Here is a 22,132-nt window from a genome sequence, read left to right as displayed (position 1 = left end):
AAGGAGTTTAAAGGTGTACAGCTCTGGAAACTGTAAAGCTTCGTAGCAAGCTTTATTTGTGTTGCTTTTTTTTTTCTTCCACTTCTGCACTCTGTTGTAAAATGGTTTTAACAGTGACCATATTACCAGGGTTTTTTAATTTAGTAGTTATTGATAACAGTGTAACAGGATACTGCCTACCAAAACTTTGGGTTCTGAAGAAAGTGTAGTTTAGCTGTCAGTTTAGTACAGACTAGAACTTTGTGTGTGTAAGTGTTTTTTATACGGGGGGGAAAAAGTACATCTGCATTTCTCTGAGAGATGAGATTAATTCATAGTTGAAAATGAAACACTGCATTGTAGTGCTTTAGAATTAAACCACTGTAGCTGTTGCCCAGTTTGCAGATGGTTTAAGCTGTCAGCATACGCTCTTCAAAAATTCAGGTCAAATCTGAGCAACAACAATAGCATGTTAAACTTAACTCTACATCATTTTCTACAGCTTTAATTTTCTGCTATTGACAGGTAGCTCACATTCATAGCAGAGCAAGAGCAAGATCTTCATGCGTATATGTGGTTGACTGGAAACAAATAAACCAAAAAGCCCCAACATGTATCCTAATTTTCTTTGTAATGTCAAAAAGAAAAACTTCTTTTTTTTTTTATTTAAAAATTTATTTAAAAAAAAAAACCCAAACAACGAAATGCTAAACATGCGTTGAGTTGAGACCTTGACAAGGTCTGCCAAATCTACCTCTGGTGTTGTCAAGATTGAGTAGCTGTGGTGGGACTTTCTGTTGCTGTTTAATACACTTTGATTTTTGTTAATGCTTAACTCTGGTGGCTAGCAGATTTGACACACATGCCCCCGAGGCCTTAATTTCCCTAATCCTCTCAGGTAGAAGGTTAGCATTGACACTTACCTGTCCTTTTCCTTTGAATAAATTTGGTAGTTTAAGGGAAGAAATTTGGTACTTTTAACTAAGGGATTCCAAAAGTGATATATCATGACATGTCACAGGTGAAAACTAGAAAGTCCATATGTCTTTTCTAGAGGGAAGATACTGGAGTAGAGTGTGATCTTCATGGTTTTAGGAAAAAGTAAAAGATAAGTCTGGGTATTTATTGACAATTAGCATTTTTCTGGCTAAACTATAATGTGTATATACAACATTAAGGTTGGAAAAAGAGCACTTAAAGTTTATTTCTAGTCTGTTTCTCAATGATAATTTACTTTTCATTTAAAAAGCAGCTAGCAAATGCTTTATTTGAAGTTTCTTGGTTTTGTGGAAGGTAGGGAGGGGGGAGAGGATATACCTTTAGCTTTTTGTTTTATGGTAACTTTCATGACTTGCTGTTATATAAATGAATGAACATGAGTTACCTAGCACTAGTTAGTTTATTGCATCTTTAAATGAGTTTAACAAACTTTCTTGCTAAATACCATTTTTTCTGTCATTTTACAAAGGTACTTATCAGATATCTTTTGGTGTGCTACAGAAACCTTAGAACAGTCTTAACTTTAGCAGGTGTAAACAACTGAGCTTCAATTTAAATGCTCTTAGCAGGAAATCACCTGTATTCTCTTCAGTGCTAGTATATGTTAAAATATAAGTTTCATTGTATCTTCTGGAGTTGTAAAATTTCTAGAAGGCAGCAGTGCTGAGAATTGTTGCATACCATCCCAGTGAAAGTATTCTTATTAACTCCTCAACCTTCAAATGCAGGTGAAACATTTGGGCTAGAAGTACCTGCGCTGTTGACAGCATGCTTATTTAATTCTTATAAAATACAAGAATATAAAAACAGTAACTGTAAAAACTGTAACTGTTTTTGTCTTAGCAGTTCCCAAAGATGTGTATCAGCTGATTGATTTAATAGATTGTTTAAAGCTGCTGTTTTAGGAAACAGTTTCAATGCTTACTTTGTGCCCTGTGACCATGCTTTGGTGGTCCTGTAGGGGTTGGAGATAATCCTGGTTTAAGTCATGACAACATGGTGTTTTGTGAAGACAGACCTGCATGTTGCACTGCAAGGGTTATGCTGTAAACTAGATCAGGGAAGAGATCTGATGCTTGGTTGGTTTTCATGTATTGCAGTTTTGGGGGCAAGTTGAAGGATTATTTTTAAGTTATTAGTTCTCAGATTGGTGAAGCATCGCCCTTAAAAGCAGGTGCAAGACAGAGGGCTCAGTCAGCATTACTGACTTGAGTATGGTGGGTCTAAGTGACATTGAGCCTTTTTTTGAAAAATAGTAACAGCCTCTGACAGGCAGTGTTTTGTCAATGAAGTCTAATATCTGTTGGATATAGTTTCTAGTTATGGATAGGTGAAAATTACAGTCAGATTGTCAGGAAGTTGCTCCACAAAACTAAAATATTGATTGCTTCAGGTTGCTGCTTTTAAAACCTGTAAAAATAACTACCAAAATCTTAAATTGGAAAGCAAATTTATTTTTTCAAATTAACAGTTGGGAAGAGGGGGGAAATTGTAGTCCAAATTTAACTACCTGCTTTGTGGTGTAAGTAAAAATACAATATCTGAAGAATGTTTATGCATTGAGACCTTTTGTTTTCTGACTGCTTTTTTTAGTAGCACCTAAGTGGCTGAAGCTACTATTTGTGTTGGCACCCCTAATTATTTTTTCTTTTTTGAAAAAGAGAAAAATGGTTTTAGTGGCATTTCTTGTTCTTAGTGTGAATTACTGTTTTATATAATTCATCTGGACAGCTTTTTTTCTAAATGTTTACATTCATGCGTAAAGTCCTAAGGTCTGTATGTTCAGCTGCTACCAAATTCTTCATTAAGTGATTAAAACCCCTTAGTTGAAGGAAGCAGTGTCGAATAATGTCAAATATTAATACAGTCTGAACAAAAAATATTAGGTATACATTTAGTATTAAACAAAATGTTACTTCACACCTTCAGAAGGGAGTAATCTTATGCAGTAAGAATGTAACTTAATGAAGATGTAACACAAGCATTGCTTTAACTTTCAGGTAATGCTTTAACTGTTGGTAAAGCTTTTTGGATAGCTGTTGATATAATAGGCACACTTTCTGAAATATGTATTTTGATGAGGAGAAGTAATGATTTTGTTGGTATCTGAAAGGTTGATTAAGTAACAAGTCAGTTTCAGAAAATAAGTTTTTCAGTATGCTTAAAAGCAAAGATTTGTCACTTTCAGAAATCAAAGATGGGGGAATAATATTCATAACTTAGAGGAAAGTTGTCTATATATCAGTATAAAACTCATGTTTAATACTGCAAGTAACACTTAGAGCTTTTTAAATATAGACTTAAGTAGTGTATTTTTTTTAAACCTGGGAAGTATATAATGAGCAAGACTAAGTGTTCTTAAACTTAAAAATTTGGCTATCTTAAATGTTAAAGTACATAAGTAAATGTTAAATATATACTTTATTCTACAATATTGAATGTGTTTAAAATTCATTTTTTCAAATGTCTACCTGTTGTTGCTAGTATCAGTTCAAAAAAGTTTTAACTATGTGGGTAGTTATCACCAAATGCAAGTATGTGTGTTACACAGCTCAGTTCTCAAACACTTAGGATTACTAGCCTTAAAGCTCAAACTGTTCTGAAAATAAGGCTGTGTTTAAATGTGAGTGTCATAAATAAATGTATGCCCGTTATGAAAAAATGCATGGCTGTTCTTCATCCAGGATGCTCATCTAGGAAAGCTGCGGTTAGTTTTTGTGGTATGGTGATCTAGGAAAGCTGTTAGTAGTCTTCACAGTATGATGATAACTTTTCTTCTGTGTTTCTGCTGAAGTTCATTTGTGTTCTCTCCTTTCTTGCAATGTTGAAATATGGGGGGTTGACTTGAGAGTATCATGCTTGTGCTTGAGGTTTGGCTCCAGATCTATTCGTGTAGCTTGAAAAGCACAAGGCAAGGATGCTATGAGGGCTTGTAATTGTGACTGTTTACTGGTGAACTAGGTCCTTCTAGTTTTAACCCATTGTGTTGGGTTAGGTTTACTTTACGCTTACTTTCTTATTTAGAGAAACACTTAATATGAAGTAAAGTGTCATGTTATGGAAACGCAAGGGACATGGAGAGAGTACTGCTTATATCCTTGGTGCTTGTGCTAGGCAAAGTCTATCACCAAACTCTGACATTCTCCCCCCAACCCCCGTAATAAAGCAAAGCTATATGTAATATTGCCATCATGGATTGATCTGACGTTGTTCATCTAACCATCCTCTTATGCTAGCCGGAAGAGAAGTCAGCTTAAAGCTAAATGTATGATGCTCATGGGCTCAAAATGTACTAAAGCCTCCTTACGTAGGTGAATGTTTTGAGTGTGTAAAGTCAGCTGATGTTTAGCCCAGAGACAAGGAGGCTGAGGGGCTGCTCTCTACAACTACCTGAAAGGAGGTTGTAGCGAGTTGGGGGTCAGTCTTTTCTCCCAAGTAATAAGCGATAGGACAAGAGGAAATAGCCTCAAGTTGTGCCAGGGGAGGTTTAGATTAGATATTGGGAAAAATTTCTTCACTGAAAGGGTTCTCAAGCACTGGAACAGGCTGCCCAGGGAGGTGGTGGAATCGCCATCCCTGGAGGTGTTTAAAAGATTGGTAGACATAGTGCTTAGCAATATGGTTTAGCGATGGTTTTTCTTAGTGTTAGGCTGATGGTTGGACTTGATGATCTGCAAGGTTCTTTCCAACCTAGGCAATTCTATGATGTAAAGGAACATGCCTCATAGCAGCTTGTAACCCTGCAGTCAATACTTAGAGTTGGAGAAAGGCAATTCTACTGTTGTCCTTAATGATACAGATTTACCACAGATTGGTCTGGGATGTAAATGCTAACAGTAGGCTTAACTTTTATTTCCTTAATGTGTGTCTCTTGTCTGCCACTCTGATGAGAAAAAAATAATTTAAAGTATTTTTATTTTGTTTTGTTTCTGTCAGTAACTTTATTTAATTGCCTTTATTAGTCCCGTTACAACCCAGGGATCACAAACACAGCAACTGCAGAAGCATTATGGCATTACCTCACCTATCAGTTTAGCTGCCCCCAAGGAGTTTGACTGCATGCTTACCCAGAAATTAATCGAAACCCTAAAACCTTATGGTGTATTTGAAGAGGAAGAAGAACTGCAACGCAGGTGAGTAAACACTCATTCTAGCAGTGGTTTTCTCCTATCTTGGGGTTCATGTAGTTGACTACTGAACCCCAGGTATGTTTATGTTCTTTCAAATGCTTTGTTAAAAGCCTAGTGTAATATTGACCTCTATTTTTTCTTTTTTTTTTCTCTTGCTGTAAGAGGAATACTTCAGAACACAGAAATGAATTAAGATGACCTTTAAATTTTAGAGGCTGTTTTGCATTTTTTTCCCCTTCATAACTGTTTTGTTGTAGTGGGCCCTATGCTTTTTTTCTCCTTATTAAGCTTTCTAGAGCGTTTTGCTCTCAGTAGTTCTTCTCATTGTTCTTTTAGGTGCATGTGTGTTACGAATTAAGGTTTTTTTTTTTTTGAAAGTGAGTAGAATACGTATACCTAAAATGTGTGTAGGCCTTGCATGCTTGCATTTTTTCTGAGCTTAAATCACTTGAACATTTTTAAAGGGGGAAAAATAGTGGCAATGTTGTAAGAGTGACTGTTTCAGTGTGTGTGTTTGTGTATATATATATAAAAAACAAGATCTGTAATTAGATCTGCAGTGTTACTGTAATTGACTTACTGTATAATGATGATCAAGGTCTTAAAAAATACTACTGTTTTGGTCTGAGTTCATGACTTGCGATTCTGGTGTTTTATCAACAGGATTCTAATTTTGGGAAAATTAAATAACCTGGTAAAGGAATGGATACGGGAAATCAGTGAAAGCAAGGTATGGATGTATCTTTACATGGAACTGCTCATACTAAGACTGCTGTAGGAAGTTAATTCCAAAATAAATTTAGTTCCCAGTCTAAACAGAACGAATCTTAGATTTGGGGATCAAATTTGATAAACAAATACCACCTTTGTGTAGTGCTTTTGTTTCCAGGTAGCATCACCCTTTCAAAGTAGAACCTTGTCAAAGAAAGAAACTGATAAATATTGGAAAATGTCACGGTAGTTGTAATAGTGATATTTTTTTTTTCAATTGTTCCCTCCCTCTTCTCCCTAGGTAGAAATATAGCTTGACTTTTTATCAAAATACATATGTATAGTACTACATTAATTACGTGCTTAGATTACTTGGCATTGTGAACCAGAGCTAAATCCTAAAATGGACTTCTTGCAGCTTTGTGATCTGGGGTCTTTTTCTTTAATGTGAGTCCTGGAATGTTACTTTTGCAGACTCTAATAATGATGATAGAGGTTTTACCAGGTTTTTGTCCTGTCCTGTTGTCCGTGTGTCTGTCTGCCCGCCCTCGTTGTTGTTTTGGTTTTTTTTAATGATTATAGACTTGCAAAAATGTAAAGATGGAAGTGCCTTTTTTTAGGGGTAAAAACCTAATGTTTTTAGCTGTTTTTCTTTGAGTATATTTAGAATGGGAATTTTTACACGAATGAGATTACTGGGGGTGCAGATGACTGCTATATGTGTGTTGATCCTTGAAAACAAAATGGAGTATCTTGATTGGTGTAAGATTGGGAACTACTGAAGTTAATCCAGTATATATTGCAAAATAATTAATTTTCAATTTGTTTGTATCTCTTGCTGCACAACCATTAATGTGGGGCTTCAGATTGTAACATAGCATCCTGTTATGAAAGGGTAACTGTCTTTGCCCACAGTACTGTGGATTCAAGAAGTTTTTTTGAAGATGCAAATCTAGGAACTTTATTATATGTACCTGAACTGCGTTAACATGAAGTAAACACCTCTCCCAAAACTAAACTTTTATTTAAAAGAATGTGGTATGGCTGTCTCTCAAAGTAATTTAATAAACACTGGTACTGTAAATAGTATTTTTCTCTTGCTCTAAATTGGAATCCATCATCAGTTTCTAAGTCAGTCTAAAATGCCTGAGTATTAAACGAAATGTATTAATGTCCATAGTATTTTAAAGACGTTGCACCTGAAGCATGGAACTGCTGGAACAATTACCAGGCTTGAAGCAGTAATGTCTACTGTAGTTGAAATGTTACAAATAGTTCCCAAGTGGCAAACATATCTCTGTCTTTTCTGCAAAATCTAAGATTATTATTTCAGTAGTAACTACACCTTAAACAATACAAATGTTGTGGAATATTTTTCCTTTTGTTTTAAAATAAATTGTGTGTGTTGTTACAACTTGTTGAGGTAAAATAACCAATTTTGTTTGCTTCATTTAGAATCTTCCACAGTCTGTAATAGAAAATGTTGGAGGAAAAATTTTTACGTTTGGATCCTATAGATTAGGGGTTCATACAAAAGGTAACTTTTACTTTTATAATAAAATCTCCTATGTTTGAGCTAATGATGTATCTGTAAATGTCACACATAAGTAACAAAAACTTGCTAATTCTTGAGGTGGTGTTAGATTTTTATTTTCTCTTGTTTGGTTTGTGGGTGTTTTTTTTGTCAGCCATCTCCAGTCTTCATTCTAAATAAATATGTTCATAAATTATGTTCTTGTCATGGGTGGGGAAACAGACAAAAAAGCTGGAAATTATTTTAAAATAGAGAATGTTGTATACTTGGCTTCTCATGGTTTGTTCTTTGAAAATTGCTGCAAATGTTCCACAATTGAAAGACAAATGTATGTATGTATTCAGTATACTTAATGGCCATGAATGGTTTTTTGGTTGTGTGTGGTTTTTTTTTTGTTTGTTTGGTGCTGTGTTCCCTGCCCTGTTTGGTTTAACTTAGGCATTCCCAAAGAAAAGCCATTCTATAGGAAGAGAAACTAAATTTTACTGTTTGGTTTCAAAAAGATTTCTGACTGTTACTGGCATTTCATGTGTGTGAAGTGTGTGTCACTTGTGCCAATAAACAATTTCAGGTGCTGATATTGATGCCCTGTGCGTTGCACCAAGACATGTTGAAAGAAGTGATTTTTTCACATCATTTTATGAAAAACTGAAACAACAAGAAGAAGTAAAAGATCTGAGGGTACGTGAACTGCCTAATAGAGCTAGCTGAAACGATGATGCTAAGAAGTTAATAGTCAAAGATAATGCATTAAATAAGTAAATATAACTTTACTATTAATGCTTTCAGTAGGTTTTTAGTTAACCTGCAGCAAAGCCTATCACCATAGTTGAAATGAAGAGAGATTCTTCCATGTTTTCTCTTCCCACTTACTGGATGCACTTATTTAAAAATCTGGATGGCAGAATGATCTCCTAGCATCCATGTTAGTATTGCAAAATTTCTACTTGCTGTCTAGCAACAGGCAGATGCAAATATAAGTGTTTGATCCTGATCCTTTTCAAGTTAACTTGTATGTTTGTAACGGAGGTTTTAAAGTATATTGTTATGCAGCTGTTTTTATAATTTCATGCGATTACAGTTGTTGATTTAACTAAACCTTCTGTAATGGCTGTCAACTGTGCATTTGAAAATGGAGGTTACATTTTTAGTGTGTCTTATTATTAGATGCTTGTGCAAGATTTTTAGCATGTAAAGATGAAGATTTTCTGGGTAGGATTGGAAGACACACTGGGATACGGTATTTTGTTTCTGTTCTACCTGAATGACAAGCCTCCCTAGGTCAACTGGTGGGAGCTCTTGTCTTCTCAGTGTTGGCTCAGAGTATATTTTTCTCTCCTACAGTTCCTTCTTTTTAGATGAAGGTAGTTGCTGGCAAGAATTAAAGTTTGGTTTAGTCCTGCTCCCATAAAATAAATGGGACTCTCTGTAGCATTCTTTCACTCTGTGCATCCTGTAGTTGGTAACTACCAGGGTAGTGCAAACATCTTGTGGTAATACTATATGCACTGAAACAATTGTTTTGAATGCTTTATTATCTGAACACTTCCAGTAATCTTTAAATCTACGTGCTATCATTAAGAGCCTTCTGATTTTCAGATTTCTGATTAACTTTGCTATAAACTCGATCTAACTCAAGCTAATATAGTTGATTTAGCCGCAGGGTGGATCAACGCATGCTGTTCAGTGTAGCTCTGCAGTGATCCAAATAACTTTTAGGTCAGGGTGTCATAACACTTTTAAATCATTCCAGCTAGGTGTAAGAAAATTTGTACATCTCCATCTTTAGGGAACCTAGACTTTCTTAATGCTTACTCTGGTGAGTGAGTCTGAGAGACTTGTGAACTTCATATTCTGCTTAGGATACATCCTAACAACCAGTAACATTAAGGTAAACTTAATTAAGGTTAAGTGCATGGAATAGTCTTGTCTTTTCCTCTTGTTAAGAACTGGAACACTCTTAGAACTGTGTTTAGCCTCTAGCAGTACCTGATATGTCTTACTCAGAAGTATGCAGTGTTCTTTGCTTTTGCAAAAGCAGTGCTCTGTAGATCTGTATTTTGTTCAGATGCTTAGTTCAGGAAGGTGGTATTCCTAGCTGATTGCAGAGTAGACATCAAGTTCCATAGTTCCATCATGGATACTGTTTGTCAAAGTATTAATTAATGACCACATTTAGAAAAGATGCTTGAGTTCTGGGAACTGGTGGCTTGCTGCTGGTTGAGGTAAAGTCAGACTGCACAGTTACATGGTTGTCTCTGTCATTCTCATAAAATACTGACTGCGGAAACAATAGAAGTTAGAGGCCTCTTAGAGTAAGGATCTCCATAGGTTGGCCTTAGAATACTTAGAGGTGCTGTGTAGAGTAAAAGATGCTCGATCGTGTCCTACACGTAGTGAGAGAGTTAGACCTTGAAGTAACATCATCAGAGCTTGTTATGAGTGTGGGTTCTAATTAACATCAAGATATCTGTAGCACATTGTGGGTCAGTGCTTGCTGCGTAAATCCTCAATGGTAGAGAAAGACATTGCTGACAAAAATTGACCTGAAAACAGAAAAGTATCTGTATGTATAGCATTTCATCATTATTGTTTAGACCTGCTAGCTATTGCTTCTAAATGTTCTTCTCTATACTGAAAATAAAATATAACTTTTTTCCCCCCCAGGCTGTCGAAGAAGCTTTTGTCCCAGTTATTAAACTTTGTTTTGATGGAATAGAGGTAAAGATCTCTTTTATTTTGGTAGAACATCGTAAAAACAGTTTTCAAGATCTCTATAACTCGTGTAGTATTCATTAATATGTATGCTATTAGAGTGACTCTCCGAAGTGCATACCCAAGTCCTTGATGACAGTCCTCAGTTGTGTAATTTAAAGTAGGGCTTTAAGACTGAAACAAGTCTTTCTTGATGTACTTAGAGCTGTGTGTAGAAAATCTCCCTCTTTCAGCTGCTGACATGCACTTTATATTCTTATCATACTGACTGATACCTAATCTAAGACTGGAAAGGCAAACTGACTTCTCTGTCTCTGTCCTTGCTGTGTATGGGACAGTGTAAAGCTCTAGCTCAGCGCTGAATAGTGTCTTAGATGTTCTTGACCTAGAAAAACCGTTCTGACAAATTATTGTAGAAGTAATAGCAAAGAAATTTGGCATGATTTCAAAACTTACACAAATTTGTACACTTGCTCAGTACCTTGCTGGATTTTCAGAACTTCATGTTTTCTGTAATTGGTTATCTAGACTTTTCTGAGATACTGGTCCTATACAGAGGTAGCTAGTTGCATGCATGCTTTACAGTGATAGATGAGAAAGGTCTTTTTCTGTAATTCAGTGATAATTTTGAGACTATTTAGATTAAAACTAGGTTATGGTTTCCAGACTTGCTCTGTCGTAGTAGAATTTTGTATTGTGGACGTAGAAGTGAAGTCGTTCTTGTCCCCAGATGATTTTTATTTACAATGACAGTCGTCATAGTTCTTATGTGTGTGCTGGTTCTGTATTGATCTTAATGTGTATTTTATCCTCTTGGAAAAGGGGCCATAAGATAGATGAAGCATCTGGAAGTGTTTCTTTTAATATCTGTGAAGGGTGTTACTGTTTATTGTTTAAAGTGATTCTTTGTGCTAGGAAGACTACCGTTCTTATTATTAGTAAAATTGATGAAAAGAGGTTACAGAATTAATTCTACAGAAGAAAAAGCAATTTTCTAATGTCTTGTCTTTATTTTTTTTTTAAGATTGATATTTTATTTGCAAGATTAGCACTGCAAACTATTCCTGAGGACTTAGATCTACGAGACGATAGCCTACTTAAAAATTTAGACATTAGATGCATACGAAGTCTTAATGGTATGTATATACAGTTAAACTTAGTATCTAATCTTTTAATAAGTATCCTAGATTATTTGATACAGCAGTTTAGTCGTGGACTTGACTGAAAATAAAGCAACTCCATATCTGGAAATGAAGTCATAGCTAGTTTTATATATCTTTTTGGAGAGAAGACTTGTTTCTTGTTGGCCAGATTTCTATAAGTTTTTTTTCTTTTATTTGGGTGTTAAGTAGTGCTGTCTAAAAATAAATGACACTTGCAAGACTTTTGTTTGGAGCACTCTTTATTTCTATAAATAAAGATTTGTGCATGTTTTTTAATTTGTTTTGATATGCATAGACATATAAAAAATTGCTTCAGTAATAAATTGGGGATGTCAAAATACTGTGAGTTTGAGGTCAGGTCTTTAGTAGCTTACCAGCTTGTGTAACCCTGAAGTTTTCTATAATACTGCAGCTTAAAAAATTACTATTTTTGTACAGGAAAGTAGGGGCTTCAGCCTGTATGCAACTTGGTGGGGGAGAGGAGCATGGGAGATAGCACTGATTTCTGTTTTGAGCTGGAAACTTGCTAATTTGAGATTGCCACAGCAATTTGCACTGTTTTGTGAAATTCAGATTTATGCGGTCTCTAGAATTCATACTTGCTTCTTACTTGCTTTGAAAGGAACTCCTAGTCATACTATGTTCTTGCAACCAGCTCTCTGCAATTACTTACTAACAATGAACAACTACTGGTTAAAAAAGAACAACAAACCAAGCAGTTAATATTGTCATCTTTAATGTTATTCTTAAGCCTGAAAATATCCCATCAAAGTAATGATACAACTTGTATGTTTAAAAATTATTCTTTTTAGCCTGTTCTCATGAAGTCAAACAAAGCTTTGACCTATGAGTTCCAGGTTTTCTCTAGGTCTGTGAAGACTCGTGCTTTCTTAATTTGTCTGCATGTTCTATGATGGGCTGCATGTAACCCCGTTGTTTGCAGAACTTAAAACTTGTATGTTTCTTACACAGCTTGTACAGTTCATTATTAACAGAAAATCAAGTATCAGTCCAAAAGTGTAACTACGTGTGTATTGTCTTCCTGAGTGCTGCTGTAAAGCAGTAAAAAAAAAGAAAAAATCCAATGAAAATTAAGCTAATTCGGAACAAAAGTGACCAAAATATGAAATGAGTTTCCAGCATGCTGATCTAAGAATTTTGATAACTTTGAACATGAGGGAGGGTAAGCAGGCAAAAAACACTATAGGCAGCAATGGTAATGGATGCTTTCTTTTGGCAGGTTGCCGGGTAACCGATGAAATTCTGCATCTAGTACCAAACATTGACAACTTCAGGTTAACACTGAGAGCTATCAAACTGTGGGCAAAACGTAAGCAGTTTTATTCCAAAACTTGTGAAGTTTTCATTAACTCCTATGGTTACTGATAACTCTCTCCTTTTGTCTCTTTCCTTCTCGCTTTGCAGGCCACAACATCTATTCCAATATACTAGGTTTCCTTGGAGGTGTATCCTGGGCTATGCTAGTAGCAAGAACTTGCCAGCTTTATCCAAATGCAATAGCATCAACTCTTGTACATAAATTTTTCTTGGTATTTTCTAAATGGTATGTTTTTTTTAAATTTAGTTTACACTAAAATAAAATTGTTTGTAGACACTACATTTTAGTCCTGTTTTTATGGTACCATTTTCAGCTGTTACCAGATTAAGATGGTAGTTATAAGCATTGTTCTTGCTGCCAGAAAGTTGTTAGCTTAGTTTTTCAGTAAGTCATCCAACATGTCTTGTGCTTAAAGTATCCAAAACAAAACCACCTGGTTTTTAATTAAGATTTTCTTAAGTATTTGTTGTAACTCAGCATTACTCTTCAGATTAAATACTTGCATAGTGCAAAAGAAGAGCAGACACCTCCAAATTTAAAGTCTTTTAACATTCGGATACTGCGATAATGGGAAAAGGGGGTATGTCAGTATCTGGTTTAGGCACATAGGTTAAACACAGTTTAGGAGAACCAGTGCAAAAGTGTCAGCGTAGAGAGACAGGTGTTTTGGAATTGCAATTGGTTTCATACTCCTGAGCTAGTTATCTCAGAAAGATGGCTTGAATAACTCTGATAGGGAACAATGGGAATATTCCAAGTAAATTTAGAATGAATGTACTTTGTGGATTACAAATGAATACTGTTTTTCTTGAAAGAGCATGTCTGAGTGCTATATTCTGTATTCTTCATGATACATTGATAGACTTTAAGAATCACTGTATGAAGTTGTTGCTTTACTTTAGGCATAGTATCCTTCCTTCTTAACGTGAAGATAACTTCCACAGTATCATTTGAATCCATAGGCTTTATAGCCTCTTTGAGGTACCTAGTGTTTAGTAATATCTTGCCCCACTAAGCTAATAGAGGAAAATTGGTTGCAAGCTCAGTTTAATGTGTTCCTTATACTGCTGTCCATTTTACATGTGCATGGCATAGGAGCATTAATGTACAAATACCAAGAGATTAACTGACTTCTACTTTTTATAGGAAGATAACTTTACTCATGGGAGTAAAGATAACTTGAAGAACAGAAGTGTTACTACTTTTTAGTGTTTCATTCAACATGGTTTCTTTTTGTCTTGATTGTGATTTTTTTTTTTTAATACATATACTTCATAGTGACACTATAATGCTGTAATTGCGCTGGCTGTTTCTTCTGTAGTTTGTCTATGGAACAGCTAGCTGGAAGATAGACCCAATGTCAATCTTCACAGAGGAATTTTTCCTTGATAGGTATATTTCAAGAAGAATTTAGAGGAGTTTACTTTAGTTACTTAAACCAGTGGTTATAAAGCTCCAAGACTACAGAAAATGCATTGTTCTGATGCCCTGGAGCAGCTAATTATAGTTGTACTGTAGTTCAGCAATACAGCTTATTTAAACAACCCCAGTTTAGGCCAGCTTAGTCTTGAGAAAATGATGCTTTACCTTGAGAGCAGACTTAAGAAGGATCGCATTCAAAAGTATTGTTTGTTGAACATACATGGTTGTATCCAATAGTCTTATTCAGTGCTACAATCTTTTTGAACAGGGAATGGCCAAATCCAGTGCTATTGAAACAGCCAGAAGAATGCAATCTTAATTTGCCTGTATGGGACCCAAGGGTTAGTGTATTATTTTTTCCCCTATAAGTCACACTGTACAATAAATTCAGTTGCTTAAAGAATCCTAAGTGAACTTCATTTTGGGTTTATTAAACTTAGTATTTTGGTATTATGTCTTTATAAGTAACCTCTAGTTCTCCTGAGTGTGGAACAAAGCTTAATTTTCAAAAGTGACCACTTGAAGCAAGCTTGCTGAACAATGTACTTCTTACTCCTGACTTCTGCAATAAGTGATCTTAATAAATATTCAGCGTAATTAGATACATGCCTTAAAGCAATGCGTTTTAAACTACTTATCTTAAAACGGTTTGCATCTGACTTAAAACTTGTTACTTTTGCAAGTGTATTGAATTCACTTCAGTGCAGTAATCACAGATGGATGGGTTCGGTTCCATGTAGTTGTAGTAGTGTGTCTTTTCATCTTGGACCACAGAAGACTGTAACTTGAAGTCTTTAAGTTGTTTTGTATATTATAAATAATATTTTATCTCCATCTCTGTAGCACTTACATTAAGGACATTGGACATTAATGTCCTTCAGGCAGTCAATAAAACAGCTTGCAGCAGATGCACAGCTCACATTCTGAGGTTTCAGTAAGGCATAGTGTGAATGTGTTCAATGCTGTTTTGTCAATTTTAAAATAGTTGGTGTTCAACTAATCTTTTTTTGGTGAATAGTGTGAGCACCAGGTGTTGAGTTATATGCCCTTTTGTGCTTCAAATCTGTTTTTCTCGTTGACAAAAGTCCACGTTTAAATAATGTGAGACAGTTGAAAAAACGTTCTTGAGTCTTGCTGTTACTCCTGGGATAAGGGGTTTGAGGTCAGTGTGTGCTGGGAACTGTGTGTGTTGTAGTATCTAAACAAAGTGGGGTAAGTTAATGACAGGGTTTTATTAAATTTACCAGCTACAGAATTGCTACCCTAATGCTATTTTAAATGTATTTTGCGTGTGTGTGTTTTTGTCCCTTCTTTTTTGTTTCCCTGTGTGCTGTTTAATAAAAGATATGTTAACGCAAGTGATGCTTCCATCAGGTTTCCTAGAGCCTCCCGTCTTAATTTGGCTCTTTATTTTCAGTAGTGGTACAGAAATAAAGTATAAAATATTTTTTGCAAGTCTGAAGACAGTTATTCTTCTGAAGGTGCTCATATGATGATAAGGTATCCTTGTTTTGATGTGATCACAAATGAGTTTCTATTAAACAAAGAAATTGTTCTATTCAGTTGGTATTTCTGGACTTAGAAATGCCTGGAGCTTGATGTGCTAACAGGTTACAGCCCTCCCACATCAGTGTGGAATGATGTCCTTTGTGAGAGCATTATCCTTGTTTTCTAAACTTTCTCTGGACTGTTGGTAAATTTACTTGGTCTGCGAACTAAGGTCTCTTAGAACTTAAGACTCGGGTGTAGTAAAGGGAGAAATCCAAATTTGTTAACTCATGTGTATGCTTGAAGAAAACTGATTGGCTGTTGTTATACATAGGTAAACCCCAGTGATAGGTACCATCTTATGCCTATAATTACACCAGCATACCCACAGCAGAACTCTACCTACAATGTGTCCGTTTCCACACGGATGGTCATGGTTGAGGAATTTAAACAAGGTAAGTATTATCTTATGCTCTCTATATAAATGTTTTCAAACAAATTTAGAATAGTTCCATTGTGGGTATGCTTTGTGAGGGGGGAGGGGGGAGGATGGTTAAATAGCTTTTTGACATGAGACCCTCTTCTGAAGGAGGTAGAACTTGGCTGCTTATGTGGCTTACAGTTCCAGATTCAGTAGAGACTTCTGCAGATCTGTCCTTCACTCTTAGAAACTGAGGGTAACTAATTAGAATGCCTTATGCTCTGAAAATGAGAATTAATGGTACAATATTTTTTGTTTGTATAGTTTAGTGGCTTTAGACCGTGTCATGCCACGCGGAAGACTAATGTAGTAATCCCCCTTGGTGACTGTTTCTAGGCCTAATATAAGACAATATACTCGCTCAGAGATGAGGCCTCTAGATTCATCCTAGTAATCTACTTGGATAATTAAAGTAGATAAGAGAAGATGTTATCAAAGCAAAGAGTAGACTTGGTGCAGAGAGCAACTACCAGTAGCACTCACAGGCAGAGCAGTAGCTTATTGTCTCACTGTTTCTTTGCCTTGCTCAAGAGGTGATCCAAGTACTGTAAAGAAAAAGATCTCGATCTTCTTGGGACTGGGTCGTTACTGTGGCGTATGCAAAAGATTAAGTTGAGCTGTGTTACACTGCAAAGCAAAAATACGTGACATCATCAGTCTGATGAATTAACATAGATTGCTAAACGTTTCATTGTCGTTCTTCTTAATAATGTTATTTGTATAACTAATGACCACTTAAAGTATGACCGGAATATAAAGCTTGTTCATAAATTCCTTTGAATTTGAAGGGGGGAAATAATTCGTAGTAACCTTTGCTAAGTTCATAAGCTGTTTTTACTCTGGGTATTAAACTGTATTTAAAAAAAAAAGTTTAAATGTTTTTTTGTAATTTAGGTCTTGCTATCACAGATGAAATTTTGCTGAGTAAGGCAGAGTGGTCCAAACTTTTTGAAGCTCCAAACTTCTTTCAAAAGTACAAGTATGTATTTTATGGCATGGCAGAATATTTTAAGTTTTATCAGTTAAAATATCTAATGATGCTCTGTAGCACGGATTTTAAATATACATACAGTAGACTTCCAAAAAGTGTTTTTTTAGGATTTTTCTATACAGAAGGGGAGTGAATGCACTATTGTCCTTTCTCTTAGAAAACGAATAACTTCCTCAGAGACATGCTAAAGACAAAAAAAAAAAAAGTATTTCAGAAACCTGTTAGTCCCTAATCAGACGTTTAGAATGTCACCAGTTAACTATACAATTGGTATGCTACCAATAAAACTGAAGACGTATCAGCTGGTTTGACTAACAGAAATGTTCTTCAGTGGTGTCAGTAAGCACTCTAAAAATGGGTCTTGCCTCCCAGGAAACAAGACAGTAAAAGAGCTAATTCTGAAGGTCAATATTTAAGATGAAGACATACTTGAAACTGTGCTTTCTTCCGTCAATATAGTCAACAGTTCACTCTGATAATAGAAGATATTTTAGCAATTGTGTTGACTAACCGCCAGATGTACTATTATTACCAGATTTTTTTCATTAAAGCTTAAGGCTTTTGGCTTTTTATTTTAATACTCTTTCACACCTAGTTTCTCTAATTTTGTAATGTCTCTAAGGGAAATACTGAAGTTCACGCTTCACATTTTTAGGGTTTCTAGTAATATGCTTGTGGGGCAGAAGCTTGTTAAATGTATATGGACTTGCTGAAAGTTGTATTTTTATAATAAATGTGGATTATTAAAATATGGACTACATCTTCTTTGCCCTCAGTTGAAATTGGAGACCCATTTTTCTTGAATCAAGATCAAATATATTTTACACTTGTTTCTGTGTTGGGTGGTTGGTTGGTTATGTACTAATCTAAACCAAGATTGAAATATACAGTTCCCCCATTAAAAGAGACTGATGACCTTCATAATGTGTCTGTGTTTTGTTTCTATACCTTTTGCATGATAAAAACTTTAAAACATTTGGATGGCTTTTATGTTGTACCTTGGAGATTAAGTCTGAAAACATGTAAAGTTATATTATTTTTTGAAGTTAAGTGGGTTGCAGAAGAATCAGTTTCTGCTCAAGAGGTTGCTAATAAGTTCCCTAGTATATTTCCTTAGTTTCTTTCAAAACTAGGAAAAAATAGGAAACTTTAAATGTCATTGGAAATAATCTCAATTTTAACATAGGGGGTTTTTGTGTACCAGCTTTAGCCATTTTATCAGTTTTAGCAAGAAAAGCTTCTCTTGCTAACATTAAATATCCAGGTTTTGTAGGCTTTGCACAAAGTGTCTTTGCTCTAATTTATTTTTTCTAACTGTGGAATGGTATTATGGAGCCTGCTTTAATTTAAATTACCCAAGATTTTCTCTGTTTTACCTTAGTAAGTTATTGTAAAGCTGTGGTTAGTAATCTTTACAAAACAAAATCATTATATGCAGTCATCAGTATGCAATAAATGTGGCTCTTGGTAAAATCCCCATCTGAAAGCTAGGTGTTTGGGTTTTGGGGTCCGCTCCCACCCCCCACCCCACCCCCCCTTACATTCTCTTCCTGTTTAAATTGTTGTTGCCTTGACTTGTTATTGCTGAATTCAAAACAGTGTACAGTGTTCTGCCAGATAAGAGATCTGATCCTTGCTCTGAGACATACTTTTAGAAACATTTCTTTTCTTCTTTAAAATCATAGCTCTAGTAATCTGTATCACTCTCAATGGCAATTAGTTGCTAAACATCTATGTTGATTGTAAACACTTTTTACTTGTTAGCCCTGTTTAAAATAAACAAACTTCAATGATGTGTGACTAAGGGAATCGGGAGGCTACTGCATACCTGCATGGCAGGAGCAGATTAGACATTGGGAGAACAGGGAAATCTGATTATTTTTTTTTTCTTATTTGTAAAATATCAACAATTATTTGGAGTTAAGGAGTTTCAACATGTGTTATCTGCCCTTCATGTAGGTTTAAATTTTTCAGATGGGGGGAAACAACAACAAAGAACATACACTTGCTGGATATGGTGTTTTACAGGGAAATGACAAGAATAATTTCAAATGGATAGAACATACATGTGAAGTGTTAAATTGAGAATGAAATTATTAGAGCTTAAAACCAAGAGGGAAGTAGATGATGAGATAAATAACACTCATTTAATGAGCTCTAGCATATTGTTTCTCTGTATAAAGACAGATATCCTGCTAAATAAGTAGAATATAAACATACCTTTTAAAAAGGTACTTTGAACACTTGCCTTGATAGAACTTTATCTAAAGTACCTGATAATTTAAAGTGTAAATCCTGGACAGGTTAATAAAGAAAAATTGAAATGAGAGTGTTCAGGTGTTCTTAGTTTCTTCAGAAAATAATATGACTCTTAAAAATACTTTGTTTTTTTTGTAGGTTCAGTTGTTAATGGTGTAAGACAATTCCGTAATATCTACATTAGGTTATTTTTATAAAAATAATGCTGATAGGGAGACAGTGGGAGAGAAACAGCACCAGTTTCTAACAAAAACAAAACCAAAAAAACCCAAAAACCAAAACCAAAAAAAAAACCTAACCCATATACTTCAAAATAATACCCTGCATGTAAAAATCACCATTGAGAGGGGGAAGCTCAACTTCAGCTTGTGCTATTTAAGTTTTACTGAAAATGGCAATAGCAGATTACCAGTGATTAATTCCCTTTCAGCACTGTTTAACAGTTGGGAGTCGGGGGGAGGACATTGCATCTTTTTTCTTTCTTTTTTTAGTTAGCACTACCTGAGCAAAAATAGCCAATCATTATATTTATTTCCATTAAAAAAAAGCTCAGGTTTGGTTTTTTTTGAGGTGTTCACCTTACGGCTTTTAGAGATAGCCAAATTCAATTTCTTTTTTTAAAATCTTTCTTCAGAAGTTTATTTAAAAGAGCTGCTTTTAATAAGTAACTGGAAAATGAGTTTCTTCAGATAGTTGCAGATTTGAGATTTGCCTCTTTCAGTTCATACATAGTTAAAAACAATAAAAAGCTTAATTTGTCTTTCCCACTATATGAAACATCCTGCAAGTGTGCGTGGTATGTATGATGTAGGAATCTTATGGATCATAGCTGCATATCTAGTGCTTCTTAGAAGAAATTGGTACTAGAAATTAGTAACTCCTCATACAGAATTTGAGTAAAGGACCCTTATTCTCTTTTTCCTTTTTTTTTTTTCCTTGAGAATATAAATCATTGAGTCATGGTATCCTACAAGTAACTAAAATGAGGGTTTCAATAAGGTAACGGGGAAAAACTCCTTAACATTTTCTTTATGAAGCAGCTAATACCGCCAGAATGCAAAAAATGAGTAGATAAAATGCCCTATTTGGAAGGGGGAAGACAGTTCTCCAAATCTCTCTTTTCCAGTCCTCCTATTTCATTGACATTCTCTGAGTGAAATCAAAGGACTGTAGCATTTAGCAGGTTTTTTTTCTCTTGCCACCTAAAGATAAGTACAGAAACGTGTACTTACTGACTTGATCTGTTGGCTTTGATTTCCTGTTATGATTTGAAGGCCTAGAGCATCAGAGGACTCCTCTTGCGCCATAATTTTTCACCTTGCCTTCCTTTCTATGAGGTATATGTACTAGGGTGTAATCCTTCATTTTACTACTGTTCTTTAAGTCCTGCTCTGAAGGTACCTTAATGTACCGTATCAGTGTAGAGTAATGACAACTTGGATGACTTAGGATGTTAAAATAGACTTCTCAGCTAAAGTTCTGAAAAACCCGACTATAGATATTTTAAGGTTCCTCCACCTCCCTCATTATGAACTTGTTAAAAGTAATCGTCTCCCATTCCACCATCAGTGGGCTTCTTTGTTTAAGATACCATTCTTGCTTTGTGTACTGTTTCTTTGAAATTTACTTACAGTGGGTATACACTGATTATCCTGGAATATAATTGAGAGCTTAAGAATTATCATCAGAGGAAACATTCCTTGTGAAGTTTCAGATAAGTGTCTTCAGACAATTCTAAAATGCAGATAAAAATTTTTTAAAATCACATTTGCTAGTGTTATTTTTGACTTTGAACAAATGCATATGTGCTAACCACTCTTCTAACTATTCAGAAATGATGTTGCAACTAAGACAACTGACATGTAGATGGTTATGAACAATTGTTTTTATGTGTAAGGAATCTCTAGTAGTCAGTTCAATACCTGATCTCATTAGGTATTGAAATATCTGTACTGTTTTTCAACTAGCCTTTTATTAAGGTTACTGGTATTAAAGTGTAGTCGCAAATGTCCCTAAAATCCGAAATGTTTTGAGAAGTCCATTACTCACGTGCTTGGGGACATAGCCCCTTTGTCTAATTAATAGTGCTTAATTTTATTATAGGGTATGTACTTAAGATAATAATCTGTAGTTTGCAATGTAGAATTTACTGCAAAGTTTTAATATTAAGGTTTGAATGTCTAGTTTTAGAAGTATAAATAGAATAGCATATTGTCTTTATCTCCAAAGGCATTATATTGTACTTCTAGCAAGTGCACCGACAGAAAAACAGCGACTAGAATGGTGAGTATAATGCTTGCTATTTAAAAGAAAAACAAAAAGCACCAAACAACAACAAAAAAACCTGAACAAAAACCTGTCAACCTTGGATGCAAGGGAATTTCTGCTATGTCTAGTATCTTTTTAATGAAGCAAAGTGGAGCCTTCAGTGTTTCAAAATTAAATGGATGAAGACAATACGCTTCCATAAACTAGTAAAAATAAAGAACCAGGGAGTGAAGGCTATTGCTTGAATTTTGCTTCTTTACAGCGCTGTCAGGTTCGCTTTACAAACCTTATTTTCTTAAGCCTTATGCACGTTTTTTTTAATAAGGAGCATGAGGGGGCATGTTTTCAATCTCTTGAAATACTGATTCTCAAACCAAAAATGCCTCTTTCCCTTGTTCCTCGTCTCTTTTATTAGAGAAGTTTTAAGATTGTCAGGTATTGGGAATTTCAGCTTTAAAATTAATCATCTGAAGCCAATTGGAGTTGGAGTTTATTGCTGACTACCTTTTACTTGATGTGTAATGTCTTGCTATTTAATGCTATTTGTAAAATCAGGCCATAATGAGAGCTTCAGGGCATTCTGAAGCTTCCCTTGCCATTAGTATTTGTAACATGTTCAGTTGGTTTAGCGCATTAGTTCATTTGTAGTCTCA

The 22,132-nt window shown here is 35.1% G+C and overlaps 1 protein-coding gene across 12 annotated transcripts in view; it reads left to right on the top strand.

The window, feature by feature from the left end:
• The window catches only part of PAPOLA (poly(A) polymerase alpha), a 43,831-nt gene that overhangs the window by 5,719 nt on the left and 15,980 nt on the right, over positions 1 to 22,132 (top strand). For 8 of the 12 annotated variants that reach the window (XM_074584058.1, XM_074584056.1, XM_074584055.1 and 5 more), the window contains exons 2-13: positions 4,941 to 5,111; positions 5,772 to 5,838; positions 7,275 to 7,356; positions 7,925 to 8,034; positions 10,021 to 10,074; positions 11,093 to 11,204; positions 12,472 to 12,561; positions 12,657 to 12,795; positions 14,261 to 14,333; positions 15,815 to 15,935; positions 16,856 to 16,940; positions 21,441 to 21,494. In XM_074584058.1, the coding sequence (XP_074440159.1) occupies positions 4,941 to 5,111; positions 5,772 to 5,838; positions 7,275 to 7,356; positions 7,925 to 8,034; positions 10,021 to 10,074; positions 11,093 to 11,204; positions 12,472 to 12,561; positions 12,657 to 12,795; positions 14,261 to 14,333; positions 15,815 to 15,935; positions 16,856 to 16,940; positions 21,441 to 21,494 (1,158 nt within the window). Of the gene's footprint in view, positions 1 to 4,940; positions 5,112 to 5,771; positions 5,839 to 7,274; positions 7,357 to 7,924; positions 8,035 to 10,020; positions 10,075 to 11,092; positions 11,205 to 12,471; positions 12,562 to 12,656; positions 12,796 to 14,260; positions 14,334 to 15,814; positions 15,938 to 16,855; positions 16,941 to 17,324; positions 17,873 to 21,440; positions 21,495 to 22,132 lie in introns of those variants that run through there. The other 4 variants (XM_074584061.1, XM_074584060.1, XM_074584063.1 and 1 more) reach the window with 2 other exon arrangements.

The sequence above is a fragment of the Larus michahellis genome, chromosome 4 (assembly GCF_964199755.1).
Source record: "Larus michahellis chromosome 4, bLarMic1.1, whole genome shotgun sequence".
Lineage (NCBI taxonomy): Eukaryota > Metazoa > Chordata > Aves > Charadriiformes > Laridae > Larus > Larus michahellis.
The sequence above is the reverse complement of the archived record's forward strand: the minus strand, read 5'-3'. Positions and strand labels throughout refer to the sequence as shown.